Source organism: Ictalurus punctatus, chromosome 14 (genome assembly GCF_001660625.3).
Source record: "Ictalurus punctatus breed USDA103 chromosome 14, Coco_2.0, whole genome shotgun sequence".
Taxonomy (NCBI): Eukaryota; Metazoa; Chordata; class Actinopteri; order Siluriformes; family Ictaluridae; genus Ictalurus; species Ictalurus punctatus.
Genome location: NC_030429.2, coordinates 12336069 through 12357543, shown reverse-complemented (window position 1 = coordinate 12357543; position 21475 = coordinate 12336069). Strand labels below are relative to the sequence as shown.

The window sequence follows — 21475 nt, the reverse complement described above, 5'->3', positions numbered from 1 at the left end:
CGCGTTAAGTGGCATCCTGAAGAAGGTAAGTGTTCTGCTGACACACAAAACAACGATATGAAGCGTTACAGAGCATTAAATGTGGAATAGAAGAGTCATTTCTGTCAGGAAAAGCCGATATCTAAGAGGACGTTTTATTCCTGCGATGCTGAATGAACACTGGTCCTGAACTTCTCACGACTCCCCTGAGGTTCAGTCTGAGGCCGAGGCTCCGACTCGCTGCCCAACTTTATTCCCCCTCAACACTTTATTTCTGTACTTTACTCTGAGTGTAGCGGCAGAGGTAAGTAGACTCACCCTCAGGTTACACTTTAGAAACGCGAGTTCAGTCGTAGTTGACGAACGCAGCGAAGAGGCTCCTCCATAGCCCTCGCGCGCGCTTCCCTCTCCGCTCCATACGCTTATCTGCGCGCGCGCGCACGCACGTGCCTCTTTGCGCGCGTCCCCGCCCACTCAGTTAGAAAATTAACCTTCACACTACCGGCTCGTTTAGACGCCTGACACTGTTCACACAGCGGCACTCGACCTCTTAACGTGGCTTTTAAATCATATCTGACACAAAACCCAAGTCTACATACAAAACCCGCGGATGAAATAAAGAAATAACAAACCCATACAGCTGAGATTTCTCTGAGCCAGGCCCATGGAGAATGCCAAATTCTGTCAGTGCGATGAGAACAGGCCTGTTGGGAAATATCTGGAGTCGGTTTTCTAATAAAAACAGTTGAAAATCCAGTCTGAACTGCATAGACCTTGGGAAAGAAAGAGGTTTATTTATTTATTTATTTATTTAATACCAATACCAGACAGAAATAAGAAACAACGCCGAGCACACAAGAGTACTCTGGATAATGAGGTCTCTCAGCTACTGAACTCTTCATCCCCTGAGCCTGATCCATCTTTTCCCACTATAACCACCCATGACCTCTTTCCACTGTTTATAAAGTGATAAAAGTCCTATTAGGCAATGGATTTTGGTGAGAGTGCAGCAGAAAGTATTCATTAAGAGAAGGAAAATGATGTAATTCTCTGGACCAGTGTTACAAATTCAAAGCATGTGTCATCAAAGCATAAGCCATTGAATTTATACATTTGACAAACTTTATCCATAAAATTTACTCTTTAATGTCAAATGTTTCATTTTCTGGCATCTGCCAGTGGTCCTGAGAACTGAGCATAACTATCAGTCTTCCTGTATACATGTTTGTTGTAAGCATGCCTGAGTTGCCATTCCTGAATACCTAGCCTACAGCTAAGCATCTGTTAGCACCCACAATTCCTTGAGGACTGATCATGCGCATATATCTCCTTTCAGAGGATTTTCTGAATAAGGTGTTTACATGAAACCAATTTCCGATTAAAACGGGCATATTCCAGGGATGGAAATCAGAATTTAGGGAATCAGAATATTGTCTTGATCTGAATCGGGCAATCGGATTGTGGCGTTTACGTGAATCAATGCTAACAGAATACTGCACAATTCTGATTAATATCAGAATATTGATGTTTCCAGGGTTTTAGACTTTGTGGCAAAAAGGGATGGAGCAGCAAGAGTACTGGGAGTAATGGGTGGCATAATGTATAGGACACAGGTTGAAATGCATCCCATAATATCTGATTTGTTCCTCGGTGCAAAAACATTGTGAATGAATGATCATTTTATAGTTCATTAGGTCTGCATGAAATGCCCAGGATTCACAGACTTCTCAGACATGTGATTAGAGACCAAAATCTCGGTGTCCATAGGAATGAAGAAGCTTGTTTTCCCCCTAGGTGCTACCCATTTGGACATGGCTTGGATAACCATCACCTGATAGCTGCACCTATCAGGAAAATAATACCTGACCTTTAACTGAAACATGGTGGCATCATACAGTAAATGGTGCACATTGATACCAGATGCTGTCCTTCAAGTCAGACTGAGGCTGCATTCTCTCTACTGCTGTTTTTATTTTTTCTTCAGCAGATCAACAACTGATGATTTATAACCACTGGTCTACTTTTTTTATTATTATCTTTTTATTGTTTGGACCCTTTAAACTGCCTTAGTCTGGTTCAAAAATGTTCCACTCCACTTAATGTATTCCTAGATATCTCTTCCAGGCTTGTAAAAAGTAAAAAGGGAAAGGAGGGAGGAAAAGTGGATAAACAAACAGACCAGGCGAACTCAAGCTGAAGGTGGTGAGAAGCTATGAGGGAGGCAAGAAGGTATTAAATGGTGCTTGCTGTAGCCTAGTCTGCTGGAAAGGCATATGAGCTTAGAGTGGTCATGAAGACAGGCCTGAGTGAAGTGATATACTGCTCACCTCCTCCTCTTCGTATCTGTCCATCTCTTAAACCCCAGCACTCCTCTGCTTTTTGGTCTTGTTTTTTTTCTCCCTCCACGGCCTCTTAGAACATTGTCATGATGATGTGGTTGAGCGGTCCCTGGTGCTGGGCCAAAGTTGTAAAAGCAGAAGAAACTAGGACGCTGCACAAAGAAAGGGGGGTGGGGTGTGACCGAGGGGTTCCTGCACCTCCAGCTTTGCCAAGACTGCCCCAAACAGACTGATAGTAGAACAAAGACAGAGAAGAGGAAGACGGGGAGACAAGGCAGATAAAACGGATGAAGGGGAAAGAAAGAGCAAAGATCAGAAATTTGAGAAAGAGGGTTTGTGTTAAAGTGCTGGAAAGATAGAGGGTGGAAGCTTAAAATAGTGGTTAATAGACACACAGAGACTAAGAGAAAACAAAAGGAAATAGAGAAGAAATGGGTTTATCAACGTTTGTACAACTTGTTTCTTGCAAGCTCTCCAAAATACACCATTACATCACAGAATGTGTGGGAACTGCAGTGAAGCTCCAAAAAGACTCTTTATCTCGCTCTCCCCCAGTCTTCCTGATACCCATCACCAGAGGCTCACTCCTCCATCTGGAGTATACACACACACACACACACATACATACACACAGGAAGCATTATAGGAGGAGGGGAAGCTTAGTTTGGTCACCGTGTCTTGAGCTGTGATGAGAAAATGTGTGGTGACCTAGAGGAAGTACTTTATCCTTCAACACACCCAGTCCCCAGAACATAAAATTAACAGAAAACAGACTACTCTTTTAACAGCCACAATACTACAACACTTATAATATCACCCATTACACCACAAGCCTTTGAATTCCAAATCTTACACTTTAGTGACAGTGCTTGCACTAAACCCAGATCTTGCTTCATATAGAGCACAAAGCTCTGATGAGAGTAATCTGTAAAAAGAAATATTTTTCCTGTTCTCTACTGAATTCCATCTGGAAGCTACTGTTAACACTCAGAATCAAAAAATATGCAGTACCAGTACATGGCAATGGGCATCTTTTATTCCCCTTTGAACAAGTCATACACACAGTGTAAAGCACAGTATTCTGCACAGCGCAATTCAAGCCTCAATGGAGACTCAGCAAACACGTGGGTCTTTGTTCTGATGAGACCACAACTGAACAGTTTGACCTTGGCACAAAGTCCTACACATGGTGGAAACTCAACATTGCTCATCACTGATGGGGAAGCATGTGGTGATAACATCACATTGCCATTTTGGTAGCTTCTCTGACTAATTGTGTCCTTACCTGGTTATTGACTTTTGGTGGACAGCTTCCTCAAGACACAGTTGTAGATTTTCCATCTTCTGTCCATGTTTTAACGGATTTAATGGTGCTACAAATGATGTTCAAAGTTTGGGATCTCTTTTAGAACCAAACACTGATAGATGTGTTTCCACGACTCTCTCCTGGACTACTGTTTGTTTAGATATGTTCTCTAACAAACTCTGGAGCCTTCCAGATACTTTCCAAGTTTATTTATATTGAGATCATATGATATTTGAATGGAGTCCAGCTGTGTACAATTAAATTAACTGTGATTTATGGTGGAAACTACTTGCACCAGAACTAAAATTCATGACATATAATCTCAATTAAGTCCATTTCAGTTCCAGGTTGTACCAGGGGGGTGAATGCTTATGTAACACAATGTATGTACATGGGTTGATCGCTATCACTGCCAAATAGAAATTCACATTTCCTAGCTACAGTATGGATCAAATGTCTGCTAAAAAGGCGCCATAAATATTTCTGCTTAATACATTTCTTACCAAAAGGTTTCAAGGAACCTACAATCCACTTTAATGGGCTAACCATTGTGAAAGCCAAACAATGACAGCAAACAAATAAAAAATAAAAAACCCAAAGAATTCACATATTATTTTAAACAAAGCAACATCAGTTATGCAGTAGATGCTCCAGCTGATTCGGAAACCAGAACCTTAGAGGAAGCATGTGAAGCAAACTACAGTTTTCACATGGTAGGTTCTTTGACGTAACTGTTAGGGGATGAGCTGAACTCGAAAACCTAACAGCTAGACAGACTCCTCGAAGCTGTAGTTAAATAAACTCATCTTGCACAGTGAAGCTGCTGCAGTGATGGAACGCAGATGCAAAGGGGGGGGAAAAAAATACTCCTTTCTCCTGTACTCAGCTGGGCCACAGCCTGTATCACATGCAGCTTTGACAAGCCTGCACTAGAGCCAACATTGCTCTTGTGTTAATAAGCTGACTGGTCTCTTTCACAATCTGTGATTGTCAGGAAGTTGCCAATAAGACTGGTTGACCCAAAAGGAATTATGATTTGTTTAAACTAAGACCCTCTGCCTGGGCTTAACCCATGGTTGTCCACTCAAATGTTGAACTTGAGCACCCACACATATCAGTCTTTATCCCTCTCTCTATCTCAGGTGCTCCTGCTGCAGAATCGCAATGATGCATCTGTGTACGTAAAGGAATCTTGCGTTTGAGAGAGAGTGCATGAGCTGGTGTCTCAGGTGCCCACTGTGTTGACAGGCATCTGAATCTGGACCACTTCTCCGTTCGCACCTTGCTGGATCTGTATAGCCTCCTTCACCTCCATCTCCGCCTGTAGCGCAGAGCCTAGTGCCTCAGCCTGAAGAGACAGAAAGAGGGTGGGGGAGAGAGAAAAAGGTAAGATGAATATGGGTTGTGATAACAACACACAAGTAGATGACAAGGTTGAAGAGAGGAACGGAAAATAACTGAAGTAAAAAAAAAATCCAGATTGAAAGAGGCCGTGACAGCCGCACCGTGACAGAAATGTATACCGTGTTTTAACAATACTGTCATCACTTACATTTTTTAAACCTTACTGCTGTTAACAGACTGAATTAATACAAATGTTTACTTTCTTTGATCACTGTTAACACTACCGTTATGAACTCAACTCTATCAGTGCTGCGGTATTTGAGAGCCCTACCAATAATGGGCTATTGAACCAAACTGAACTGCAGAGAGGTTGGATTAAGGCTATACTTTATCTCTGTCAAGCACCAAATAAAAACAGTGTGTGAGGTAGAGCACGAGGGACGTCGATGAGTCACATCTGAGAGCGGAGCATGTTGAGTGAGTCATTCCTTCCTCACACACTCGCCAAGAGACTGTACACCTGCACAACATGAAGAGGCAATGTCATTCAAGGACATGGCCCAGGCACACACTAAAGCCCCTTTCTCTCTACTTTCACATACTCACATCACACAGCTGTAAATGCAACAGCCTACACTACATCGGTCCCTTATGTGCTGTAGTTCTGGATGTTTTGATGGATGAAAAATGGATGTTCTGACCCAACATGTTCAACGGATGTGATTTGTCTGCCAAGTGCTCTGTCCCATGTCCTCAAGTACTCAATTATGATTTGTAACTGTTCCACAAGAGGGCAGTGATGGGAATTCCGGCTTAAAGTCCCCATGAAAGCAAAACTGCTGTTTAGAGCTTTTTCTACAAGTCTTTTGGGATTGTAAACACAATTAAGATCAAATGTTATCCTAACTGTACAGTATCATTTAAACAAACTGGATGGGACAGCACAGTAGCCATCAAACATGGGTCATTCATGTAGCTGTTGTTGTGCAGCATCCTGCGTGTTATTCGTCTTCCGAATAATCTCATGTTTTGAGATAATGGTTTGTTTATATACCCTGATCAGCCATTTAAAACCACTGACAGGTGAAGTGAACATCACCTTGTTACAGTGGCACCCATGAAGTGTGTGTGCAGGGGGAGTGGGGGATGGGGGTTCTCAAGTGAACAGTCATTTCTCAATGTTGATGTGTTGGAAGCAGAAACGTAAAGGATCTACTGCTAATGTCTTCGTGCCAGTTTCCACAGCACACCTTCAGAGGTCTTTGTGAAGTCCATGTCTGAGCTGTTTGGGCAGCACAAGGGGGACCTTCACAATATTAGGCAGGCGGTTTTAATGTTATGGCTGATTGGTGTCTGTGTGTATGTCTGTGCTCATTACTCCTCCAAAATCTTCATCTTGGTTCAAACATGTATGGCCATGGCAAGCAGCACTGTGATATGGCTAATGAGTGTGTATGAAACAATAAACAAACATTTGGACACATCAAAGCAGATTAGTTTATATGTGCGTGAGTGTGTGAGAAAGACATCCAGAAAGTTACTTTCTTTATATAGTTTTATTTAACTACCTCGTGATAAACAGCAGTCTTTTCCCTCTGTCCCTCAGGTAGAATAAAATCTACTGTGTACTGGTTACAAACGGCCCACTGCCTGGGACCAATCCAATAGGTGCTGGCTGGAGGTCTATGCTCTAGGACAGGGGTGTACAATCTTATGTGGGTGCAGGTTTTCATTCTAACCAAGCAGAAGCCACACCTACGTCTATTGAAAGCCAAGATCGACTGATGGACAGGTGGACTCAGGTGTGGCTCCTGCTTGATTGGAATGAATGTGGATGAGATTGGACATCCCTGCTCTAGGATATTGAACATGATCAAGTCACAATGAGCAAATTGGCAGTGAGAAAGGCACACAGTTGAAAACAAGCTCTATTTAAATCGTGGCCTCTTAGCTAGCTAACCAACTAGCTGGTTTGCCATGCCTCTGTTGAGTCTGTTTAGACTAGACAGGAAGTGTGGCATATCTCGCACAATAGCGGCGATCAATCAAACGTTTTGACACACTCTCTCCCTGACTTCCTGTTTTGAAAGGAACTACGTCAACATACGGAATCAAATCACGGGTCTCCAGCCATGCCATGGCTATAGGTGTGAAATCAGTGCTAATATAGTCTAATGATTATGGTAGAGCCTTCATTTATGTTCGATTGAAATATCAGGTCTCAAGAAGAAAATAGATATATTAAATACCTTATTATATACCTATAGATATAATACCTTTCCATTCATTCACAACATTTACATAATTCCAGCCAACCTTTTGCCTCCAGATGCAAAAAAAAGTTCTATAGAACCCACTGACTCAAGCGCTTGAAATTCCAGCAAATGCTGATTAAGCACAAAGGTTTGAAGAATTATCACTCACAAACACACATGCACTCCATCTCTCAGTTTACAGCTCAGCTGTTCTGTCTAGCACTTCCTGTCTGGAAATGTTCTTGTACTTGTATCCACCCCATTTTTTTGTTATCTAGTGTCTTTTATGGAAACTATTACATATTTTTAAATAAATAAATAAATAAATAAATAAATAAATAAAAAAGGCAAACAAAAGGTTATGTCAAAAAAATACATGAACAAAAAGAACTGAGTAATGTTTCGAGCAGTAACTAAACGCTACCACATGTTGGGTAATCCTCACTCTACTCATCACACAACGTGGAGTTTAATAGATGCACTGACCTTATGACTATAAGGGCACTGTTAAAGTCTTGTACGGGAACAAATGTGAGAAATCATAAATGCCTGAATCTCGAAGGCATGATTCATAGGTTAAAAATGTGCAATTTGTAGAAATCTGAGGAACCAACAGTGTCTCTTGATTACCTTTTATATGTATAATGCTTCTGCCAGTCATGAAAAAGAGGCTGTCATGGTAAATATGGCCTTATCGATGCCCAACGGGTTATAATACAAGAAACAAGCAGACAGTGCAAGTGGACAGCTAAATATGAATCGATATACCTTTCTAAAATTCATGCAATTATGGCAATTTCATGATCTCTCAATAGCTGCTTTGACTGATTCCCTCCTGTGAGGTCAGAGCTTGATTTAAAAATAAATAAATAAACAAATAAATAAACAAACAAACAAATAAATAAATAAAAGAGCCTGAGAATAGCCTCACCAGCTTAACTTGCTCTGACTTTGTTGATTTAAATCAACTCGCTTGTTGATTTTTGTCCAATGCTTTGATAATCCTCAATCATTAAACACATTTCCAGATAGCCACAAAGTGTAAACAAACATGATTACAGCGACAGCTACAATAAAACCCAGACGGTCCAAGAAGGCGCAGCACAACACACGGGGTAATCGAGAACACACACTCCAGTGAACCCATGTCATCATAAAATGCTCCCAATGAGGCAACATGGCCTGAACTCACGCTTCTGAGCTGAGAAGGAAGGGGTATCTATTTCAGAAGAGCCAGGCTGTGAGTGAGAATCAGGCCAAACGGGCAGAGCTTGATCTGGTGAAAAAGGCTAGTCATGAAGTCTCACAACACTGGCCCTCTGGGCTTGGCGCAGCATGATGAAGGAAGATGATGGGCTGAGTGCTAAAGATCAGCCAAAAAGTTTGTGTGTGTGTGAGGGATAGAAAGGATTGAAGGATTGAAGGAATAAGAGTTGAGCGATGGAAACTGAGTGAGAAAAAAAAAAAACCAAGATGCCAGGAAATTTCAATACCCAGGCTTAACACTTGGACAGCAGCCTGTTAAGAGCAATAGGAGAACATTTTGTTTACATCAGTCTTGTACAAGCACATCAGGACAGGATGTGTGTATTTGTTTGGTGGAACCTTGAAGTACAGGGAAACTGTGGAAAATGGAAGAGTGAACATATGCCACGGTACACTGAAGATGTGGACAGCTGCCCAGAGAGAGAGAGAGAGAGAGAGAGAGAGAGAGAGAGAGAGAGAGAGAGAGAGAGAGAGAGAGAGAGGACAAGAAAAAAAAAGTGGTGCAACAAGGATGCAGATGCAGTCCAACATTTTTCAGCATTAACATTAATAAGCCAGCAGTGCAGATTAAACTGTCTGCTTTCCCTGGACTCACCTTATAGGACAGGAAAACAAAGCTCCTTCTCTATGCAGAAGACCTGGTGCTGTTGCTGCTGCCACTGCTCACAACGTATGACCTACAGCATTTATATTTATCAGATGCCCTTATCCATAGCGACTTACAGATGTACTTTGTAGTCTATATCAGAAACATATCCTCATGCTAGATCACCATGTCAGGTACTAAGAATGCCATTAAGCTAAAATCCTGTTCAAACCCAGGAGGGTTAGGACAGCAAGAAAAAAATTATAGAATAAATAAATTAAATAAGTTCTAATTCAAGTGATTGATGAAGAGGTCTGCTAGGGCAAGCAAATATGAGAGACATGGTCTTCCCCAAACTGATCCAATGAGCTGGAAGCACACAAATATTTGGAATGTTTTGTATGCTGTAGCATTACGATTTCCATTAGCTGGAACTAAAGAGCCCAAACCTATTTCATCATGGCACTGCTCCTGAGAACACAGCAAGCGCTAGAAAAGACATGGTTTGCCAAAGCTGATGCAAAGACCTCAACCCCACTGAACATCCTTGGGGTGAATTACAACACCCCCAACTGCATCCCAGACCTTCTCACTAGACATCAGTGCCCGATCTGACTAATGTTTATGACAGAATGAGGACAAATCAGCCTCGTTTCAAACTCTAGTGGATATCCTTCCCAGAAGAGTGGAGGCTATTACAGCAAAGCGGGGCCCAACTCTGTTATTAATGCCCATGGTTCTGAAATGGGCACATATGGGAGTGATTGACAGGTGTCAACATAGTGCATCCATATAGTGTATGTTCATCATGTTTATTAGGCACTATTTGCATAGACCCTATTGTTAATGACTGTTCACTCAGGAAATGTTTTGTTCCCCTGAGGAGGCATGGAGAAAGGAGGAATGGGGAGCAGTGAGTGTTCCAGTTGATCCCAAAGGTGTTTAGTGAAGCCCAAGAGAACCCATGTCACAACTCTCTTCATCTCCCTCCACTGGCTTCCTGTAGCCGCCCGAATCAAATTCAAGGCCTTGATGTTCACGTACAAGACCTTGTCTGGAACAGCACCCTCCTACCTCAACACTCTCCTGAAGGCTTACGTTCCCTCACGCAACCTGCGATCAAATAATGACCGACGCTTAGTAGTGCCTACTCAGCGTGGCTCAAGGTCCCTTTCCAGAAGTCACCCAGAGTGCTATCAGACTCTAAACAGTGAGGCCTGATTGGTACAGTATCTACTTGCTGTTGCAGATCCAAAACACAGACAGATCCTGAATAAATGCAGGTTCAGTGCATAGAGCCGCACTATTGTAAAGGTCAAACATTCAAACATCTGGCTGCTCAGAGAGGAGGGTGTATGTGCACGACAACTTTGCTGTTAAAAAAATGTAAAAAGTCTTGAGAAATTTTAATATCTAAATACCTCTGAACTCTAATCACAGACCTTAATCAGAGGTCTCCATCTGAAACTACGGAACTTCCTTGGTGAAGGATATAGAATAATACTCGCTATAAAGTATGCAACAACATCCATTGTTATTATTATTGTCATTATCATACAGCTGTTATTAATTTGGGTAATATTAACAGTATGACTATTATTAGTGTTATTGTTGATTCCGATCCATTTCCCTCCGATGTTCTGGCAACAACAGTTAAACTGAATTGAAAGAAAAGAAACAGTGCATATGACGTCCACTTCTTTTAGGTTTCTTTTAAAAAGCACACAGAAAAAAGGAATAGGAAATGCAGCAAAAAACAAAAGAAAGTAAGAAAGAAAGAAAAAATTAAAAAATGCTTGGCTGAGGTGGAAAGGTTGAAAGAGCAATCCTTTTCATTTATTTATTTTTACTTATGATTGATGACATATTTGGCCACAAGTCATGTTTCCACTCCAATTCAACATTCTTAAACGTTTTATTATGCCATCTGGGTGCAGTCCAAATCTTTTTAATGAAACGTGTCAAGATTATAACATTTTTATAACATCTTATTACATGTTTTGTATTGCTTGACTAAATGCGCAAAACATAGGATTTACATTTAGATTTTTAAACTAATGCTTACGTTCCAATTTATCATTTGTCTTGTGCTTCAGTAACTAGCTGCTAATGATGGAGACACAATCTCCCCTTTATACTAATGCATGTTTAGTGGTTCTTTTCTTTACCTACAAAAGCCAACAATAGCCATGCACTTCCTCCTTAATCCTGCCATGTCATCTTCAGGATGTTCACGTATTAGCATTTTGAAGAAACAGATTCAGTCAAAGTTTCGGCACATTTTTTTTGCAAATTCAATTCACTTGTGAAGCTTTAGAATGGGAACCCAGCTACAGAGACCAAGGGACAGAATAAGGAAGGATTTGGTAAACACATCTGGTGGTTGTAGATGGAAGGAGAAACAGACCAAAGGGGGAAAAAAGCAAATGAGAGTGTGAGATGTGAAAAAAGAGCCGATAGAGAGTAGCTAAAATATTCCTAGCTTGATTCAGTGCATTCCAGCTAAAACGCAATGCCACAAATCATCAAGGAGGGGAAGATGTTAGTACAGTTTTATAATGCCACTGGTTCAGAAGAATCCACTCTGTTCCTGGTGGGAGAGAAGGATGGATATTCACATAAACCACCTGGCAGAGACACAGGAAAGCTTCACACTTTCACACACTTCATCGTTTCTATACTTTGCTCTCCTTAGCATAATCAAATACCATTTAAACATATATACCACAGAGACTCCCAAACGTCAGCTGTTTTGGTTTTGCCAGACTGGCCACTTTAAAGGTTCTAGTGGGAAGCAAATGCCCTTCTCTTTCTTTCCACATCACATGGCCTGCATTACCCTCTACTTCACCACCATGCTAAAGGGATTTGAAGTTCATCTACTAATTATTACGTTCCATTCTTCGAGCATTCCAGCTTTCGCAGTCTTATATGCTTTTGAATGCTTAGATGCTAAGATGAATCCAGTCAGTTAACAGAACTGCTGGAACTCTAACTGCATTTCACTCTGGATGTGGAGAAGTATATATTATATTTATATATTTATATATTTATATATATATATATATATATATATATATATACATATATATATATATATATATATATATATATATATATATATATATATATATATATATATATATATAATTCAAGGTGCAGAAATATGAACGTAACATGTACAGTTGCAGTCAAAATTATTTACTAACCAATGATTAGTCGCATCAGGCGTGCTCGAGACAACGCCTGTTTTGCGAGATCCTATTCAAGGGGTTGAATCATTTTGGAGAAATGAGTGGAGTGGAGAAATCATAATTTTCAGTTGAATTTGGGGAAACCACTTGAAGCATTCATTCTGTTGATCTATTTCAACTGCTTTTGTTTGATTTGTTCATTGCAAACAGCTGAAAGTCTGTACATTTTGACAATAAATCTGATTTACAGTGGGGGTTGAATCATTTTGATTGCAACTGTATGCCTCGGTGGACATTCAAAGCATATGTAGCATTATGACACACTCCAAACATCCTCAGAAAGGTGACTTCTGACCGGGAATTGGATGTCTCACTAAAACTTTTGTGGTGTTTGTGTAAACGTGGCCTTAGCATCTTTGAAACACGATAATGGCACCGTAAGGAAATGATTACAGTACTTCCTCACATAGAGGGAGCTGGAGAGATAGAAAAAGAGTAAGACAGAGAGCCTATGAAAACAAACTAACGTGATGTGCTAATTAGCAGAGCCCAAGTGCTGGAGCCAGAGCAGTGAAGGCAGCCAGGATTTACAGGAAGTATAAAAAAAACCCACATCCAGCAGATGCAACTCCATCCTGATTGTATCAAAGATGCCATTCTGACATTCCAATTGTGCTGAGTGTAATTGTTAACTGTTACCTGTGGGGAAGAGTGTGTGCTTATGTATGTGTGTGTGTGTGTGTGTGTGTGCTTACTTGCACAGTTCCTGCGTGGTCAGTCACAGGGCCCAGCTGAACGTATTGAACTTGGATGTCGTTTGCCTGCAGAGGAGACGCATCCACCGTCCCCGTCCCATCAGCAGAGGCCACCGCAATGAGCTGAGTCCCTCTCAAAACCTACACACATGCACAGAGTGAAAGCTCAGAATGAAAATATGCCTGTTCAAAAAATTGCCGTTTTTTTTTTTTTTTTTTTTACAGCAAAAGAACATTCATACTTTATCAATCGGTAAATGGGGGGGGGGGGGGGGGGGGGTTTAAAAAAACCCACAAAACCCCCCATTAATAATAAATCTATTAGGATACATAAAACTACAGCGTTTAGGATGTATGTGCTACGTTCTGAAACCATATTAATTTTTTTACACTGACAAATATCTTTGAATGAAAACTTCAATCATGCCAGCAGTGTGTGTGAAAGCTGTAAAAATAAAATAGAATTGACAGTCTACCCCTGCCTGCTCTCTAATTCCCAGCATGTCACACATTACACAAACAGGGAGAGATAGACGTATTCAAAAGAAGTAGCAGCTATGCAGTGGTGTTAAAATACATTGCAGCACATCGCGATGCAAAAATGTGATACTGTGCTTGGAGGGAATGTTTGATTCGCATCGTGGAAATCAGCATTCTATTCATTATGCATCTAATGCAGTTGCACTGCTTGAATACTGGAAGCCCCAGTCTGTACAACTGATAATAAATATATAAACAACACACTGGTCCCGATATCACGACCGTTATAAGTTATACGGTTACACAGATGTTATAACAGTTAAAAAAAGCTCTTCGGTAGCTTTCAAATGGCACCAGTCCTGCACTGAGTTTATCTACAGTGCCTGAGAACGAGGCCACGGAAGCCAGGCATTTTAGCTGACTTTGGAGCTCTATTTCCTCAGGCGCTGCTACGGAGTTTGTTATGTTTATGTTTCAATTTATACATTTATTTCTTCGTTTATTTTTAATATCTGGTGAACCTGTTGTACATTTTGTTTTCAATATTAAACCCCACTGTTTGTAGCATTTTTTAAAAACATTTATTTAGACAAAAATGCACATTGTTTTTCATTGTGTATGACACAGAAATGTAAAAAAATTTGTCATTTCAGTCCAATTTTTTTTTCATTCAAATTTTGTTCAAAACATCAGCTGAATAGTAATTCGTCAAGCCAGCATCATGACCAGAGTGTAGCGTTACATGCCTAGTGTTCACCCCGTTTACAATAAATGCATCAGAGTTTAGCCCTCTACTCACAGGTATGCGTGCAGACACTCATTCGTTCATGCACAGCAGACCAACAAAATAATTACACTAATATGAAAACTGTGTGTGGATTTATGTGTATGGCTTGCATTAGCATTAGCTGTGGAGTGTGCATGTAGCCTTAACTTGATACAGTAAATGAGGTCCTGATTTTGCTCCTGGCAGGAAACAATCTCTAAATAAATTAAACCGTTTTCCATTGTCAACATAAGTAGTATGGAATATTTTATTATAAACCTCCCATGTCACTGGTACCTCAAATGCAATCTATCTTGTCCAAACCACTCGACTTGATTTGCTAGATCACAAATTCCTGTAGAAAAGGAATCAAATTAAGACCATAGTTTTGTACATGTGGCACAGAGAAAAGTGCAACACGCTAAGGCCTTGATTAACCGACAAGGCATTGTTTCAGTGTGTGTTCGCAATCTATTACAGCATCACAGTTTTCAAGGAGAGGAATTACATTTTCCCAACAGCTCATAAATTTGTATTAATTCCTCTAAAATCTCATGGATTTTACTGGTCAACAGAAGAGGCAATGTTGTAGTGGATGAGAACATTCATATTTAGAAAATGACTTAATGACAAGAGAATGTGTGTGTGTTAAGGGTGTAACGCAATGCCACTATCGGTGTCTGTATCTGTTTAGTGCTCCAAATGTTCTTGGGACCATTTTGAATCCCACTCATGCGTTTATTATTTTTGTTTCTATCTTCCAGTGACATTTTCTAACGAATTGAGTTTTGTTCTATTGCCCAAAATCTAAACAAAGTGGCCTAATTTAAACAACCATGACCCAGACCAGGCAGTGACTAAGGACCACCGCATGTTCATGTTAATGAATGTTGTCTTTATTTTAGCCTCATACTGTATCTGACTGCTCACTCACACACACATGCAGGTGAATCAGCTTTTTTTTGTTGCCTCCATCAGTTTCCCAGCCCAAATATACACCTCTAGTTCAGTCAGATGCTCTCTGAACCTTTCTGGCAAGCCGTCTTTTATCAAAATAAATAAATAAATAAATAAATAAATAATAAAAAAAAAGGGTGGGCCTTCTATTCATATCTGTATTGGTATCCATCTGGAACACATTATCTGTTCAATCTGAATAATGTATTTGTATTTGTTTACATCCTTAGTCTGTTTGTGTGTGTGAGTGAGTAAGTGAGTGAGTGAGTGAGAGAGTGAGTGAGAGAGAGAGAGAGAACTGGTGGGAAGCTAAATAACTTTTGGAACAGACTCTGACAGAGAATATGTCCCAGTGTGTAATCAACAAAGGCAGGCAAACGTACACACACAAGCAGACACACAACCAGTCCACAAAGATGAGTTAAACCAACAGATGAGCAATGTGAATAATTTGTTCAGCAATGTCGCGCCTCTTATTGTCAATGGCCTCCTGTTGTTCATGTATTATCACACGTCTCCGTCTCTCCTCGATGACTTCACTTCCCAAGCACTCATAACGACATGTACCGTGTGATACCAGCAGGGGATAGAACTGCCATCCATTCTCAATTAGTAGAAGGAATCTATTGCTCAGCACGAAATGCCACGCAAACCTCAATTAAAGATTGAGGCTCAGGCTCCCCCTCCTACCACAATCCAAACCTTGGCTTTGAAGCTGTGAGTCACTGGCATGTCTCGAGGTTGCGCCGAGTCATCGTGGTGCCCAATGCGTCTCCACTGGTGCTGAGAAAATTTGCCAGATTTACCACAGTGTCTCCTGTTCCTTAACCAAATCAGGGTAGGATCCGTCAGATCCCTTCAGTATGACTAGGGTAAGTCATACTGCTTTAATTACAATACAACCAGCACCAAGTCACCAAATGCAAAGCGTTCCTCATAATGCTGCTATCTACCTTCATTCATAACGCTGAATTAAATACTCGTTGTGGAGTGGGTCATGGATTGGGTCAAAATCTTCACATATATTCTGCCTTCATCATTTATGAAGGAAAATTCAATAAGAATGTATCTAATTTAATGCAATGCAATATATAATCTGCCGAAGACCGATATTCTGCAAAGTATAGTAAACTGAATGGCAATCTAGTACCAAGTTATGGGGTCACGTGATGGACGTTAGGACGGATGCAACTGCAGTTAAGGGCTTTAATGAAGATTATAATATCCAGAGGGATTAATATCCAAAAGACATAAACAAAGACAGGCAGTGGTCAGGCGATCAGGCAAACCAGCTAGAACAGGTAAGGCAGAAATCAAGGTCAAAGGAGTAAAGAAAAAGTCAAAATCCCTCCTAATAAACATTAGATTAAGGCTTGGTACACGACAGAGAAAACATCAACTGAACGTATTACTTAGTGTGTATGACAGTCTCTTTTATGTGTGCTGTAATTGGGAACAGGTGTCTCTGATTAGTCCTCAGGAGAAGGTGACATCTCTGCGTGTAGTTTTGGGAGTTGTAGTCGTGGCCCTGTTTGTAGTTTGCGGTGCATTCTGGGAAATGGAGTTGTGAGTTTGCCATGACATGACATATGGGTGCACAGTGAATTGTAAAATGATGACTGCTTAGAAGCTATCCGTCAGACATGTGTGCAAAAATTGCAGGTGACTTTTATAATTTGCAATAGGATTCCAGCAAGACTCTGTATAACAAGATGGAACAGATGAAAGATGAAAGATGAAATCGAAGACAAATCACAGAACTCATTTCACTAACTAAAATAGATGGGGCCTGGGACTAACACTTAAGCTGTAGTAGGTCATTTAATTTAGAGCCGTCAGGTTAGATTTGGTGCAAATATTTTTGATTGGGCCATCAGGCCACTGCAAACTGTGTCATGCTGAAAACAGCATTGAAACCATCAATATTATGAGAGAAGCAAATGATGGTTATCCTTTTCAGCACCATTGGTGCTCAAATATAGTTGCAAAGCACGTTATGAGATTTTAGGCCAGATAAGATTATTTGTGAGAAACTAATTTTTCTCTTATTTCTCTTTTTTTCTGCAGAAACAGCACAGAAACAACCACCGATGCACTTTAAGAGAAAAAAAGTCACAGAATAGACTGCTCCTGTTTATTTTCCTGAGAAAGCGGTACTTTGCAGGGATCTCTCCAGGTGAAAAGTTCAGACTAATCTGCAATTGCTTGCACAGTGTGTTCATGGTTACATCCACAAAACAACAGCCAAGTGATAAAAAGTTGTACTGTACAGTGTGAACAGGACAGAGATTCTGAGATTTTGAAAGTCACGTAGTGTCCACTTGGCGCAAAATGTTATAAGCATAAACAAAGAGGGAGTCATGAAATCTGCATGTCCAGAGTTATCATTTCATCAATTGTTAAATGCCCAACAAATGGAGCAGTGGTGGCTCGGCAGGGGCAGGGGTGGCTCGGCGGTTAAGGCTCTGGGTTACTGATTGGAAGGTCGGGGGGTTCAAGCCCTAGCACTGCCAAGCTGCCACTGTTGGGCCCTTGAACAAGGCCCTTAACCCTCTCTGCTCCAGGGGCTCCATATCCTGGCTGCTGTGCTCTGACCCCACCTTCCTAACATGCTGGGATATGCGAAGAAAAAAGAATTTCACTGTGCTGTAATGTATATGTGACCAATAAAGACTCACTACACGCAGGGGTACAATAGCACACGCACGCACGCGCAAGACTAGGGCAGCTGATGGGTGAGTCTCTCCCAAATTCAGGGATAATACTGCAAAACATTAGATCACAGCAAAGTAAATTAATAAATGAAATCTTTTAAGGAGAAACAGCTTAGCGATGCTGAAAAAGCAATGGCAATGTCAACATCTGCAACAGGCTTCTGCCAAGTTTGTACACAAATGAGATGACTGTGTTGACAGACTACAGATGGCTGAGATATGAGGGGCTGCATACACAAAGTATCACAGTGCAACAATAAAACACTGTATCTGTAAATAGGAAATACAAATTGAAAGTAGAACTCAGTACCACTACTTCACCTTGATGTCATATAAGCCAAGTCATCAGTCACAAACGCCTGAAATTAGTTCAACACAAGATGTCCGAAATCAGGAAACCTGTCCAAATCTGTCATGGATTTGAATTCTGGAGGACGGCTTAATGAGAAGCACACGTAGTGAGAAGTTGGGAGGAAAGGAAGTTCATGAATACACAAGTGCTCACACACACACACACACACACAGAGCCCCAAAGGGTTACTTTTACATTTCCAGATTCAAGTTCTAGCCCTAACTTAATCTTTTTAAATTAGGATTTAAATGAGACAACGCCCGTACAGCAACAACACTGAGAAAAATGAATAAAATCATGCTTCGAGTCATGACTCTGTTCAAGGCCCAGACATGCTCTCTCACTTAGACACAGATTGTTTCATCCAAACATTTGCATGTGTCATCATCTATTCATCACTCTGGCCACATAAAAGAGAATGGGAGACTGGATAGCAGGTATCTGTGGTGTGTGTGTGTGTGTGTTTGTGTGTGTGCTGGACTTCTACCAATACTTCTACAAACCAGCCCACTGTAGGAACCGGAACTGTAAACCTCTAGCTGAGACTCGGTTGCATGTTCAGCTGCAAAGGCTCAACCCACAGAGGGTTTACAAGCCTTGGGAGTGGAAGCGATGAAAGAAACGCTCATCAACTGACTCTTACCACTGTTCTCATATCAGCTGCTCCTCTTCCATTACTATTCAGTCCACGAGCGTGTAGTTCCACACTTTTAAAACACACCCAGCGTATTCAGAGCACCGATAGCATCACTCGCTTCCAGACAGCACCGCAAACCTAACCATAATTGACCTAAGACTGACAAGAAGACCAACAAAAACCGACATGCACGAGAAACATTTCCAGACAAAATGTTCTGACGCCGGATTTCCATACAATCTGTTTTGGCACAGGATAACAAGAACATGTCAGGTGGTGTATATCTTTGGAAACATGATCAAGAACAAAAACGATAACCGTCACATGAGCGTTTGTGCAGGAACACGCATCAAGATGGCGAAAATGGCTGGAACCCAGGACGCGTCTGTGACCAACTGTTGAAAGGACGGCGTATGAAAGCGCTGGAATGGACCGCTAAAGCGTTGCGCATGGAGACAAAGTAGAATCAGTTAAATCTGCAATATCTATTCAGCCGATCCACCGTGTAGAAGATGAGTGCAGTATCGTGAACCCAGTGAACTGAAACCCTCACTCGGTGTGCACTGGTTGCTAGGTCCAAAAACAAACAAGAGAGGGAGAAAAAAAGATTTAAATAAATCTTTCACTTATGCAGTAATGCCTTAAACAGTAACACAGGACACCAAAGATACCCAGCAACTGGAGCAAAGATGACAGAACAAAACAACAACAGCTTAATGCAAAAAACATTCAGCAATGACCTTGCTCTGAAACACAATAACCAACTGTCCAAACAAGTCCTCTTCTAAAGCCCCTTTATCTGTGTTCCAGTATGTTCACTACATGTCGATCTCATTAAACTCAATTTTAAGAAATAAATCAAAGCTGATGACACACCCCAAAACAGAAGGAGTTGTGAACGTGAACGCTGCATGAGCTAACAAACTTTGCTAGCTGAACTCGAGGCTCGATCATAGCTGCAATATCGGGGCACTTTGCAGCATTGTTTAAGACAGTGACAGCTAGGTGCTCGCAGTGGCTCATCACTTCTCTCTCAGAAGAAAGTCAAATAGGCATTTTTTGGACTTTCTATGAGCTTTTTCTTTAATATAAGGTTTAACTCGCATGGAAAACTTTGAGAAAGCTGAACATGCCGTCGAAGTATGGAGATACCTGAGTACATCAGAAACAGGAGTACTATCTGCATCAGATATCAAAATGATTAAACTCAGCACTTCTGCCCAAGAGTTACAGCGCATTCTACCGGTAACACGCTCACAAAGCTACGGGGGGAATAAAAAGAGAAAAGAAAAAAAAAAAACTACAGTCATTTGTATCTACAGTCATCAAAAGTCAACAACATCTGCAGCAGGCAGACCAGAGCCAGAACAGATGTGGAGGGAGGAATGAAAAGTCAGAAGAAGAGAAAGAATAAATTCAGAAAATTTAAAAAAAAATCATGAAAAAAAACAACAAGAAATAAAGAAACAAGCAAAGAAGAAGTAAATAAATAAAAGCAAAAAAAAAAAAAAAGACCAAAAAGGTCATCACACAGACCTCACAACCCCTGAAAGCCTTTAATCAGCTCGACAGAATCTGTTCTCCAGCTGATAAGATCCAGCTGAAAGCATGCTTTGCTGCACAGGGCAAACAGAGGTTGAGTGAGAACATCCTCAGTTAGCTGCTTGTCTGAAATATGACTGGGCCACCTGGAAGTATAACAGAACCTCTGTTTCTCAAATGTTGAAGGGAAATGCTGTTTGAAAAGATTCATTACAACTCATTGACAATTCTGAAAGCAGTGAAGATTTCTTACAAAATACTCAGCTGAACCTTTGGTGCCCCTTTAAACACACCCCTCTGTACACTTCTGCAGCTGTATTTCACCAACAGTCCTGCCTTTTATGCCTTCTTTTAAATTAATAATCATTAATATCACAATTCTGAAAGAAATGCAAATAAAAACTTTATTCTCTCCATTTCAACAAGTTGTTTCACAGTAACTGGTCTCATAAACAGAATTCTGAACATTAATGTAAGATTTCTTAACTTATTGAATGGTACATTAGACTCGACGCCGAAACTCCCGCTTCACTGCTGCTCACTTCCTGTGTAAAATTTGATCAGTGCAGAGCTTACAGCGTTTACAAACTGCAGTTTTGTCGTTATTCCACACAAGAGACATCATCTTTACACACAGCACAAAATCAATGTGTTTTCCCGCCATCTTTTGATTGGCCCTGATCATCGGATGTTTTTAAACTATTATCGGCCGATAATTTGGTCTATTTCTAGTTTAAATGACCCATTTTAGTTTAAATAAGTTAATATAAAGTTCACCAAAAACAGACTATACATGTACAAGAACATGTTGTAATTAATTATGATTGGTCATCCTACACTACCTTAACTTTCCATCGTTCACCTCCAAAACCATCGAATTCCCACAAAACAGTTTTCTGCCCGCTGTAAAATCCATACCGATCTTTAATTACAAACACAAGCCACTATTGCAGTGAACCTCAAAAGCAAATAACAGAACCACATGACCTTCCTTTCCAATCTT

The 21475-nt window shown here is 40.7% G+C and overlaps 2 protein-coding genes across 5 annotated transcripts in view; both read right to left on the bottom strand.

Annotated features, from left to right (window-relative positions):
- LOC108275154 (uncharacterized) overlaps nucleotides 1-587 on the bottom strand; it is a 225158-nt gene extending 224571 nt beyond the window's left edge. For both annotated transcript variants that reach the window (XM_053685789.1, XM_053685790.1), the window contains exon 1: nucleotides 298-587. The gene's annotated coding sequence lies outside the window, so the exon portion shown is untranslated. The remainder of the gene's footprint in view (nucleotides 1-297) is intronic.
- Nucleotides 588-3336: 2749 nt separating this feature from the next.
- banp (BTG3 associated nuclear protein) overlaps nucleotides 3337-21475 on the bottom strand; it is a 52642-nt gene continuing 34503 nt past the window's right edge. For all 3 annotated transcript variants that reach the window (XM_017485793.3, XM_017485794.3, XM_047159861.2), the window contains exons 12-13: nucleotides 13025-13165; nucleotides 3337-4972 (exon numbers count right to left, since the gene is read on the bottom strand). In XM_017485793.3, the coding sequence (XP_017341282.1) occupies nucleotides 4850-4972; nucleotides 13025-13165 (264 nt within the window). In that variant the 3' untranslated portion in view covers nucleotides 3337-4849. The remainder of the gene's footprint in view (nucleotides 4973-13024; nucleotides 13166-21475) is intronic.